The sequence below is a fragment of the Schistocerca americana genome, chromosome 7 (genome assembly GCF_021461395.2).
Source record: "Schistocerca americana isolate TAMUIC-IGC-003095 chromosome 7, iqSchAmer2.1, whole genome shotgun sequence".
Lineage (NCBI taxonomy): Eukaryota > Metazoa > Arthropoda > Insecta > Orthoptera > Acrididae > Schistocerca > Schistocerca americana.
The window spans coordinates 105,652,794-105,665,983 of record NC_060125.1 but is presented as its reverse complement, the minus strand read 5'-3'; the positions used below and the strand labels follow the sequence as shown (position 1 = coordinate 105,665,983).

Genomic DNA, 13,190 nt, shown 5'->3' with positions numbered 1-13,190 from the left:
CATGAATATGGGGGAAAATTAAGGCAAATAATAAGTGTGTATTTAGGAAAGGCAGTGACTCCTCCTTTAACAACAATTTTAAAGCATTTCGCTTTTGTATGGAGAAATTTTCCAGGAGGTGATACAATGATGTATAAGGACTCGGTTGTGCAAGTGAACTATGTATATGTTAAACACCCTGATAATACACTGATATGAGGCCAGAGCTTTCTGGGATTGTGGTGACTGTGTTTAGTAATCATGGTTCTGTTTAGTTAGAGGATAACGACAAGTGAAACGTGTAATAAATTAGAAAGAATTAAAGCTGACCGAGAGACTGCAACATGATTAAATAGTGGCTTAAGAAGAATTATTGGTTTCTCGTAAGTGTTCTGTCATTACTATTAATGCAACTAAAGACACTTTAACGATTAGGAACAAAAAATTTTAGATAGTCACATAGATAAAATAGTATATTAATCAGGATAGATGCGAATTTTGCGCTCTCTGCAATATGTTACAGCTTGAATTCATTAGAAGAGTAATGTGACAGTGGAGATCAGAAATAAATGTATTTGACAGACTATAGTTGCCTATAAATAAGTATTTTCGATTAATCATGAAAGATGAAAATACCATTTGCTCATCTCTATGTCTACAAATATTCTACTAAAGCCGCTTCTTAGTGTGTGGAGGAGGATACTTTGTACTCTTCATATTTCACTGGTGCAGAGAAAGTGTAAAATGACAATTGGTATGGCGCTACAATCGACTTAAACATAGTTGTTTTTCTCATTGAAAACTGTGGTGACAGTATAAGTATTTTATAGTCTTCCTCAAATACCGATTATTTAAATTTATCCAATGAATTTTATTCAAACGATTCCCATTAAAGTTCTTGGAATATCTCTGTTACACTTTTGTAAGGGCCATATCGACGTATTAAGACCTTAGCAGCACCTCTCTAAAGACGGTATATGTCTTTTGTCATGGCTACTTGATAAAGACATTGTGTGTTGTTCCAACACTGATCAAACTAGCAACATTTAAACCACTTTTTTCCCTGATACCATGCATTTTTCGGTAACATTTCCAACGAATATAAATCTCCCATTAACAATTCTTACTTTAGCTTTCTTGTGTACATTAAATTTCATATTGATTTTCAGTATCTCACATTATGTTAAGCAATGTATTATGCTACAGAGCTTCAGTACCAATCATGTAACTAGATACTATTGCACGGTTTCTCTTTATTTTGGGCATTAGTTTAGAATGAGTTTTCATTGACCACACTCTGAGTTTTCATTGACTACTATTTACATTTTGTTCAAATCTTGCTGCATATCCTTCAAATCATCCAATGTTGACACTTCAGAGTAGGTAATACCATTATCAGTGACTGCTCTGATAGTGATCCTCCTCATACTTGATAACTTGTTTTACGAATACTAGCAACCTTAGTTAGAGAAATGGTGAGCAGAGCTTGGAAACACGAAACTTAACGACAAAGATGTCAAAGAATTCTATGTCTTTTAACAGGCAAAAATGAAACATTCCAAGAAAATCTACACTATTCTAGTGTAGTTTTATGGGACATATTCTTTGACAAATAAAATCAGAAAATAGAAAAGCATTGAGAAGATTATATCAGGCTTTAAGAGAATATCCTTAGTGAAGAAATGAAGATAAATGTCTTCCTGGTCAATAGTAATTTGGTGTACAGAATACGATTCTGAAGAGAGAGAGGGCTTTTCTTTTTTTTTTTTTTTTTTTGATGATGGTATTGGTTGAGATGCAGGACAATTTCAAACAATACAATCAAATGAAAGATCTTCACTGCACTGTTTTTAAAGGGAACACTGTAGCATTTGTCTTATGAGAATGAATCTGGGGAGATGTGTGTTTATGTAGACTTTAATTCAGAAAGAAAATTAAAATATTTATTGAAGTGAAACTATTAAAGAAAGTGTATAAAAGTGTCAAAATGACACTAAAATTAGTAAAGGCTTATGTGTATCAACTTAGCATAACATCACAAGCAGGAGGAGATCTTCAAGAATCTGTAAATGAAGTGAACATAGATTTGCATGAATCAGCTCATCGACAAAAACTGTCACAGAACCAATATGTTTGACATAAACAAAAATAGAGTAAAATAGTTAAGAATGTTAAGGAGTATTGTCAGTATGTTGCAGTGAATAGATTAAAATGAATTATCCTGTTATAAATTAAAGATACAAACAATTTAAACCACAAAAGAAACAGCAGCTATAATAGCAGCAATCTTAATAGCATACACAACAAAATGTCTGGTTGAAAAGGAAAATAATGATAGTGTTGTTTTGTATGACACATTTATGACCATATCAAAAGGGTGCTAACGATGATGTCTATATTTTAAGACTGATAAAATTGTAATTGGCTTAAGTAAAGCTGAGTCTCATAAAACATTTACAAGACGTTCTGCAGGGTTCATAACTGCCCAGGAAAATACAGTTAATTCAGATTTCTACATATCTACAAGGACCTGTAGGAAGATACATGAACAATAGTAACAATGAAATTATTTAAAGCTAGACAAATAAAACAAGAATTAGACGTTTTTGTAGTCTCAAAAAGGGCATAAAACATGAACAAATAATTTTTGAAGGCAGGCAAAAAGCGCAAAATTTCGCAAAGATAGAAAAATAATCCTTCACAATAAATCTGAGAATATAATAACTAGTCAGTAATATCTCTACTGTATCTTGGCGTTAAAGTATTTACAGATTTCATTTATTAAACGTTAGAACTAACCTATGTAGATGAAAGTGAAGATGAATTCCAGTTAGCCAAATTCTGATCACTACTAATATTCAATTTGAAACATATAGTCCTTCATAAACACCAGAATACAGATGCAAAGTTGAAACAGGTATATTTTGCTCTTCCATATGAGAAACTTGAGGTTCACAAATTTGAATATTTTGTTTCAATCTAAATTTATGAATCAATGCAAAGTACACAGTCATGATCATGAAAGTAAGATTAACATATTAAGGCTCTAAAGAGTGGTACAGGACTAATACAGGGTGACAGTTCCTCTCTAATACTTTTCAGATCTGCTGTACAAAAGTTCTCACACTATAGAATGAAAAGTTATTGCACTTTCTGAAAACCTAGTAACTGGAAAAATGTAGAGAAGCCTATTAACACAAGTAATAGTGAGATAACATTTAAAAATGCCTTAATGAGAAAATAATTTCTATCGATATTAAAATGACTGCATTTCAGTAACAAATATTAAATATCAAAAAGTTGAATTATTTTAAGATACAATCCAAGAAAGTGTTTTAGAAAAGTCTATCTAAAATCTAGCAATTAATTAAGAGAAGCATAAATAATAATCATAAATATGTAACTATATGGTGCGTAGGTAATAATACAACAGTTACATATGTTAAAACAATAATGAAATCCAGAAGATCTCAGTTCAGTCAAGTGCTTGGTAATTAATTGAATATTTGTAAATAACAAAAGTTTATGAAAATGGTTTTAACGAAAATTATTAAATGAAACATTATACAAAATACATGGAATACGATTGGGGGTCATTTTGGGCACTTACATAGAAGATAAAACAACAGGGTAATTAAACAATTCGTTTGGTACTTTTGAGAAGACAAAGGAACACCATGCTGGATCAGATTGATTGAAAAACGACTGGAAGTATATAATATAAATAAAATGTAAAGAATAAAACTATTAATGCTGGGAAGATTCCTTGTTTGAAACACAGTCATCAGAAGTGAGGTAATGTTAGGGAAAAAGGAAAGATACTTGGTGGAAAGAAAAAAAAACATTATTGATCTTGAAGATTGCTCTTAGTAAGGAGAGGTGTTAAGTTGTCAATAGAAATTATGGAAGAAAAAACAGTAGTGTTACAACTCAATACCTAAAAATAATGGTCTATGAAAGATATTGTCTAAAACGATAATAGTAAAAAGGAATCGAAACTGACTGAAAGCACTTAATTTGCTGGAGCAGAAAAGAAACTCTCCAGCTGTCAACTAAAGGTGAAGTTAGAAATTCTTACTTTCCTTTTATTAAATATTGCCATTACAATAGGCTAGTGTTAATACAGTTGCTGTAAAATCTGCGCTGGCAGTGCTAGAAATCATTATAAGCTGGTCAATTGCTTAGGGACATACATAAGTTAACAACAACTTAAAATTCACACTAGAAATTAAAGATCGATCGGCCATGTTACTCTCAGACAATGTCAGTCGTCACAGATAGGAAAGAGAAAATTTTAATATTATGTTAGGAAATTACAGGAGCATCCATGGTAAGATCCCACAGTTAGTATAGCTTATTAAAGCTTCTAACGTCCAGATAACAATGAGAACTCGACACTGCCAACAAGACTGCATAATACCAAATGATATGCAAAAAACCAATAGAACACTGGGAAATAAAATTATGAAAACATAAATAAAATATTATTGGATAATAGCTACCGCCACAATGGTATTTCGAAGTAAGACTTGGGCAAATACTAAACCGCGGAAAAGTATAATCCACGTGTCAGAAATTAAATTCCTAGGTTGAGTGAAAGGCTACATAAGATTACACACACCAAGAAAGGTAGGCATAAGAGAAGACCTTGGGTTGTGCTACAAAAGGGAAGATCAAGGCCAATCGACAAACCTAGCTACAACTTCTGCAAAGGCTGCCACATTCGAGACTACCAAAACACGCCATATACTTTAGCTCCTTAGGTAAGCGATCCTTAGAAAGACCAAGAAAAAGCTGGGTGGGCACTTCAAAGACGGAATACGTCTGTAGCCTAGATGACGACGAAAGCAGACTTATTAGAAACAGAAAGTTGGTTGAAGCCGAAAGTGAGTAGCTACGAAATCCCAAATTCAGATTGGAGTATTTCTCGTAAGGGCACGGTAGAAGCCAGTGGCGGCAGCGTCTGAATTTCAGAATAGAATTCGCTGGCATCTAATGAGTTTATATTCGATTCCAAATGTGAAATAACCCGAGTGAAGTTAATCATCAAAACTACCGTTATTCGTTTCAAGGAACGCTATATAGAAAACCGGTGTTCAAAGCTGACTGTACAATGATCCTGCTGCACCAACGTGAATTTCGCGTAAGGATCGTGAACATTAGATGAGAGAAATCAAGGCTCGCACGGAGGCAGACAGACAGTCACTTTTCCCTTCATCTATTTGTGAGTGGAACAGGAATGGAAATGACTAGTACTCGCACAATGTACTCTCTGCCACTCACCTTACCGTTACTCACGTAATATGTATTTAGATGTGATTGTAGATGTACATCCTAGCGGTGCTGATAATGAAGACAGCAGGCAGAGGTATTAAATTTCTCGTTTAAACATGTAATCACCCATGATGATAATACCGTCCCGGTACTTGATCGCCGCACATTCACAGGTAGTAGAAATTTGTATTAGCACCCTTGGCACTGAAAAAAATATGAGTACTTAAAGTGAACACGGCATCAAAATCTAACTGAATACCAGTTCATGTGGCAGCGAATACATGGCAGTCAAAATCTCCTGTAGCTCCTATCTTCTGAGGCTATGAATCTCAGCGAATAAACACGTGTGTTTGGAAGCGAACACAAATCGCTTATCCAGAAAAAAAGACCGGATGCACAGGATTACATAGGAATACTGATGATGCCTACCTTCTGCAAGATCGCGGAGCCTGTAAACACTATGACGTTAGTGTAGGACACGTAGCTTCGGGTCCACGAAAAACTACTTGTGTGAAAAGCAGCTTATTTTGTTCATGCACGACCTCTCGTAAATAATAGATGCAAGTGGACGGGTATACCCGTCTTGGAATTCTGAACAGCGCTCAGCACTGTATCCCACTGAGGACAAACAAACAGGATACGATTATACAGAGTATGTTCGTATATGTGACTGATCGAGGAATACTTTTCGAATAGAGCGCTGCACGTTATGTTGAGCGGCTAACATTCCATACAACCGAAAGCAACTGAAGAGGTGTGATCCTACCTCTAGAAAAAATAGCGTTTTCTGTGTACCTAAACGATTCATCAGACACTATGAGTAGCACTAACACATTGTTCGCTGGTGATGCTGTTGTGTGCAGAAGAGTACCGTCGTTGAACTATCGTAATGAACTGCTGGAAGATTTAGACGAAATTTCCACTCTGTGCAATGAATGGTATCTCTCTTCCACTGTGGATAAGTTTAACACAGTGACTATAACGAGAGAAAGAAAAATATACTAACTGACTAAAAGACCAGCGATGAACATCTTGAGCACGTCACTTAATGTAAGTATTTAGGGGTAAAATTAAGACGCGACACAACATGGGACAATCACATAATGCCATTATTAGGATATCTAATGCAAGAAGTAAGATTGTTACTGGGAAAATGCAACACATCTGTATAGGAAATCTCTTTCAAGAAGCCAGTGCATCTACTCTGTTGTTAATGTGATTAGTGTCCTTACCAAGCAGACACGACAGCAGAGATTGAAGAGGTTAGGTGTTAGGACAGTAAAATTTCGTTATAGCCCACACGAAAGTGTAACAGAAATGCTCAGCGAATTTAAACAGGAATGACTGGATGAATAGCACAGTAGTGCTTGGGAAATCCGTTTTGTAAATTTAAACAATACGATCGGGAGAGCAGTGTGCTGGCCCCTGTGTATATCGCATCCGAATGACACCGATACGGTGGTCGGTGACCTTTATGCAATGATTTGCTCCTGTTGGGGGAGATAAGTTTCTTTTATTCTTATTCGAAGAACACTGTATGACCTTTATACTTCCACCATCGTGTATCTTACTAAAAGTTTACCAAAATATATGACGGGTTAATGCACACATCTTCCTCAGTCCGCGAATAGAATATCAAAAAATATTGGTAGAATGTACACTCGGTATCCACTCTACTTACGGAGACTATGTGAAGATTTGAAGTAGTGGAAAAGTTTCGATGGAGCTCATGAATGTTCAGCGAACCAGGTAAGTATAAACATGGCTGTTGTCTGGGAAGACAGAAATTTCCACTGCACTTTCGTCATGAAAACGTGGAACAGGGAGTAACACTCATAAAACTGAAATAAACATTGTGGATCATGATCACTGAAACTTGAATGAGTTGGACAAATCATTGTTTGAAGAACAGCCTCAAAAATCACAAAAGAACTCAGGTCTTAAATAAAATCTCCACAGATTAAAACTGTGTGCTGGCCCGAGACTCGAACTCGGGACCTTTCTTTCAAGAGTGCTAGTTCTGCAAGGTTCGCAGGAGAGCTTCTGTACAGTTTGGAAGGTAGGAGACGAGGTACTGGTAGAAGTAAAGCTGTGAGGACGGGGCGTGAGTCGTGCTTGGGTAGCTCAATTGGTAGAGCACTTGCCCGTGAAAGGAAAAGGTCCCGAGTTCGAGTCTCAGTCCGGCACACAGTTTTAATCTGCCAGGAAGTTTCATATCAGCACACACTCCGCTGCAGAGTGAAAATCTCATTCTCGAAAATCTCCACACATAACAAGTTTTACTCCTTATCAGGCATTTGGCACACTCAGAAGCTTGAGCAGAGAGTCCATATAGCCTGTGGCTCTATTAAGTTACAGCTTGGACCCTTCGAAAGAGTGAGAAAATATATCTTGCAACATATGAGCGCTTATATTGCACCCAATATATATATATATATACATACACACACACACACACACACACACACACACACACACACACACACATATATATATATATATATATATATATATATATATCCAGACAGCTGACATCGAGAGCTATGTAGCCCTGAATCGAATCCTCGTTGTGGATTGAGCCCTGGTGAGCTCACCTGGTTGGATGTAGCTTTAAAGCGGTTTTCCGCACACAGCTTGCTAAATGCCGTACGGTAGCCACTTCCCCCTAAGTCACACCCTCCGCAAACACTTATAAAACTTTATCACCTTAGACCACAAGATCTACAGACTGAAGCTGTCACAGATTTCGTTATTTGGAAAGTGGTGGCGTCAGGAGGTGCATTTTGGCATGAAATTACACTACCACTGCCAAAACCAGTGTCTTACATTGCGGATTCCATAGGGAACTGGGAGAAGGCAAGAATGAGAATCGTGTAATGCACTCTGCAACAAATAATTCCTTTGTTGCAGACTCATATTTTATTTACACAAATGATATGAATATATCGTTCCTTATCTGCGCAGCATTCACATCCTGAAGTCGTTCCCTTACTTAGTTTACGCTGAATAGTTTTGTTCCTACCGTTCTAGTTACTTAAGCACTCATCTCTGTACTTCATTCAGTGAAGCGAACAAGTTTACAAGTGTACATACCTTGAGAGACGTCTTGGTGCCAAAGAGCTTGCCGCACTCTTCACATTTATGTTTTCTCTGCGGATCAACGGCGGTCTCGGCGGCTGAGACCGGGTTTGCCACCAGGTCTTGAGGTTTCCGTGATGACTCTGGTGGGTCTGGCGGCTGCTGTCGAAGGGGACACGGAGGCTGCGACTGCGGAGGCTGAGGTGGCTGCAGTTCCTGGAAGAGTGCTGGCTGATGTGAGGGCATCACTGGAGGTGGTAGGGCCGCTGGGGGCGGCGGAGGTGGTAGCAGAGTCTGAGCATGCGGATGGATCTGCTGGGGGGTTACGCCGAGAGGTGCAGTTGTTGTTGGTGGAGGTGGTGGTGGTGGTGGTGCTGGTGCTGTTGCTGGAGGAGGAGGAAGAGGAGGAGGAGGAGGATGAGGAGGCGGTGGAGGCGGCTGGTAGACCCACAGACGATGCTGCAGATGCTGCGGTGACGTCCCGGCCGTCAGACTGCTGCTGTTGTTGTTGGTGTCTGGCCGCGCCTTCTTGTCTGGGGGTCCCCCACCCAGCAGCCGCTTCAGGCGGGGGCTGTCTTCCTCCGCATGGACGGCTTGGCGCGTAGTCGGCGCCCCGGGGCCGTCTAGATGCTGTGGACGGAAGACAACCACGAGTGTAGCAGCGCACGTACTGGACTCAATACAGTACTTGTGAACAGGCGGTATTGGGAGCGCAGTTGGAACCCACGAACGAGAGCCGGAAGCTGAGACTGATTAGTTATAAAATAAAAGGTTTTGAACTAACTTCGGGAATTTAATTGATATTCGGCATCCACGAGAGTATATTGCGTCATGGTAACAAGGTGTAGATTATCTATAATACAGAAACACTTCACATTTTGTAAGTAGGCTGTTTAGGTTTTTATGTTGGTAACGCCATGTAGTGCTCTATATGAAAATCACAGACTGTGCTGTGTGAAGGCTGTGGTTGGTTTGCATTGTTGGAGTATATGCTATTGTAGTGTTGGGCAGTTGGCTGTTAACAGCGCGTAGCGTTGCGCAGTTGGAGGTGAGCCGCCAGCATTGGTGGATGTTGGTAGAGAAATGGTGGAGTTTTGAGAGCGAATGATCTGGACGTGTGACCATCAGAGACAGTAAATTTGTATGACTGGATGTCATGAACTGCTATATACATTATGACTTTTGAACACTATTAAGGTAAATACATTGCTTGTTATCTATCAAAATCTTTCATTCGCTAACTATGCCTATCAGCAGTTAGTGCCTTCAGTAGTTTGAATCTTTTATTTAGCTGGCAGTAGTGGCGCTCGCTGTATTGCAGTAGTTCGAGTAACGAAGATTTTTGTGAGTTAAGTGATTTGTGAAAGGTATAAGTTAATGTTAGTCAGGGCCATTCTTTTGTAGGGATTTTTGAAAGTCAGACTGCGTTGCGCTAAAAATATTGTGTCAGTTTAGTGTTGATCAGAACAGGTAAAGAGAGAAATGTCTGAGTACGTTCAGTTCTGCCCAGCTGTTTGAAAATCAATTAATGTAAGAGGTTTATCAGCACAGTAATTCATTAATTTTTCTATGGGGATGTTTCAATTTCACATTAATAACAACTCATTCAGAAACTGCTTACTTTAGACAGGAAACTAAGTGGTCTGTAGTCCTGGAACAGTTTTTACAGTAGTCTGTTGTGTGCCTTTGGCCTCCGGATTTGGAATGGAGAACATATAAAATAGTTAATAATCTTGATCGATCTGTGCTTCCACAGCTGGATAATGTGGTCGTACTCAAAAATCTTAGCAGTAGCCCAAACTCTTTTAAGTCTAAACTGAAGAGTTTCCTCATGGCTCACTCCTTCTATTCTGTCGAGGAGCTCCTGGAAGAGCTAAAAAATTAAGCAAATTCCAGTGTTACATTGTTGATTTTCTTCATTTAAACTTACGACTTGTCACCTGAATATGTTTTTTTATATTTCATTTTATCTGTTCCTAATATAGTGTTATAATTTCATGTATTGACTCGTTCCATGACCATGGAGACTTCTCCTTAATTTGGTCCCACGGAACAATAAATAAATAAATAAAATAAATAAAAAAAGTACGAAAGATGTCGCTATATGTGCGATTATTACGTCACAACTGTTTTTGTTAAAACTGACATCTTACGGTGACCAGCACTTTAATTAGAACAGATCATGCTAAAATCTATTAAAAGACACAAATAATGTGTGTTATACATGGAAAATTCACCAACAGTTACGAAAATAATACGAAGTCTTCCGGTGCCGTGATTCAAAAAATGTCTGATCAGTAAACCTAACGCTGATGGCACAGCTGGAACATGACGAACACACTGATTCACTTAACGCACCTAGCATGTGCCTTTAACATCTGTATCTAAATCTACATCTACATCTACAAGGTAACTCTGCAGTTCACACTTAAAGTGACTGGAAGAGGGTTATTTGAAACACCTTCGGTCTATTTTTCTACGGTTAAGCTCTGTACGTGCACTGATTCCTCTTATTTTATTGTGATAATCATTTCTTTTTCTACACATTTGGAAATAATAAAAAGTTTTCACATTCATAGGACGAAGCTGGTGACCGGAAATTCGTGAAAAAGTTTCGTCGTAACGAAAAATTCGTTTGTTTTAATGATGGTCATCCCAACTCGCATTTAGTAGTGGCATTGTCTCCCTTATTTCGTGATAATACAAAAGGAGCTGCCTTTCTATGAACTTCTTTAGACCTCCCAGTCAATTCTATCTGGTAAGGATAACGAACAACCTAGCAGCACTCCAGCGTAGTAAACCTGTTGCATCTTGTAACCGTTGTGCCAATAAAAAGTAGTCTTTGGTTTGCCTTTACCACAACATTATCCATGTTGTCATTGCCATTTAAGTTGATCGTAATTGTAATTCCAATGTATTTAGTCACATTGACAGCATTTAAATTTGTGTTATTTATCGTGTAATCGAAATTTAACGTATTTCTTTCACACTCACGTGGATGACCTCACAGAGACAAGTGCCACTTTTCGCACCATTCAGATACAGTGGCTAAGTAATTTTGCAATTGATTTTTCTCTTGTGATGATTTTATAGGACGGTAATTGACAGCATCATCTGCAAACATTCTAGGAGAGCTGCTCAGATTATCTCCAAAATAGTTTATGTTGAGTAGGAGTAGCAGAGGGCCTATAACACTTTGTAGGGGAACGCTGGATATCACTTCTATTTTACTTGACGACTTACCGCCAATTACTAAAAACTGCTACCTTTCTAAGAGGAAATGTCCCAAAGCTGAAACAATACTCCATAGGCACGAAATTTGATTAGAAGAAGCTTGGAAAAACTGTGTCAAAAGTCTTCTGGAAATCTAATAATACAGAACCAATTTCAGATCACCTGTCAATACAACAGACAACTACGTACAAATAATGACCTAGGTGTGCTTCAGATTATCGATATATTCTTAATATGTGCTGAGAGTGTTTAAGTAGACTATTACCTTCGAGGTAATTCATGAAGTTCGAACACAGTGCATATTTCGATGTCCTATTGCAAATCGACGTTAGTGAAACGGGTTTGTAATTCAGCGGGCCATTGCTATTTCCCTTCTTGGTTTCGTGCAGTGAAGGTATTGGTTGTGTCTTAACGCTGGTGTACCTTCCACACAACCAGAACCTCTTAGATTTTTCTGTCATATTTCGAGATTGTGGTATCTATTGAAAGCATCTCGCGTTGGACTCTGTGCTAATTTTGGAGCGTCAGTAAAACACTGCCAGTCTTTTAAGTTTCGCATGGTTTTTTCGTTGCTTCTGCAACAGTCCCCTGACCTCTTTTGTGTACCATGGGGGATCAGTACAATCGTTTATTAATGTCTTTGACTTTAAGCCATATATCTTCTCCACTTACATAATTAGTTGGGAAGGAGTGGAGGCTATCTCTCAGCAAAGAGTCACGCGAATTTTTAGCTGCTCTTTTTAAATACATATACTTTGCGTTTACTTTCGGTAGATTTAGATGTTGCAGTGGTCAGTCTTTCTACAATTACCTTTTAGCGCTTGATCTCGCGATTAAGTATTTTTTGAATTATTACGCGGATGCACTTAGTGAGTATTAGCTACAAACACTGTTGGAAGATTTACTGTTAAAAACAGTCTTGATCACAATTTATTTAGTACGGTGACCGGTTTCGACCACTACTTTTGTCATCTTCAGACCAATGAGTAAGAACCTCCTTCTGCTAGTTCTAGAAGGAGGTTCTTACTCATTGGTCTGAAGATGACCACAGCAGTGGTCTAAACCGGTCACGGTACTAAATAAATTGTGATCAAGACTGTTTTTAATAGTAAATGTTTGTAACATATTGCTCACTGTCACTCCCATAATGTATTCAAAAGTAATTACTGTTGGAAGAGATTTCGGTGTGTTACTTATCACATACCATTTGCATCTTGTAATAGCTCTTAGCCTTAAATCGGCTAACTTCCGGGTAGCCAGAGATGTTCATTTCTAACATAATCGAATGTGGTGTAATAAATGAACGTATAAAGACACCTGTGGAGGTTTTTATGGACAAATATACTGTCGAATTAGGTTCAATATGGGAACTAAAGTCCACTCTCTTGCTGAAGTTCAGTGTCACAAAAAAATGGTTCAAATGGCTCTGAGCACTATGGGACTCAACTGCTGTGGTCATAAGTCCCCTAGAACTTAGAACTACTTAAACCTAACTAACCTAAGGACAGCACACAACACCCAGCCATCACGAGGCAGAGAAAATCCCTGACCCCGCCGGGAATCGAACCCGGGAACCCGGGCGTGGGAAGCGAGAACGCTACCGCACGACCACGAGATGCGGGCTC

At 38.3% G+C, this 13,190-nt stretch overlaps 1 protein-coding gene across 1 annotated transcript in view; it reads right to left on the bottom strand.

Annotated features, from left to right (window-relative positions):
- Nucleotides 1-13,190, bottom strand: part of LOC124622745 (zinc finger protein 74-like) — a 559,769-nt gene that overhangs the window by 33,008 nt on the left and 513,571 nt on the right. Inside the window, exon 6 of the mRNA XM_047148535.1 lies at nt 8,347-8,961. Coding sequence (XP_047004491.1) covers nt 8,347-8,961 — 615 coding nt within the window. The remainder of the gene's footprint in view (nt 1-8,346; nt 8,962-13,190) is intronic.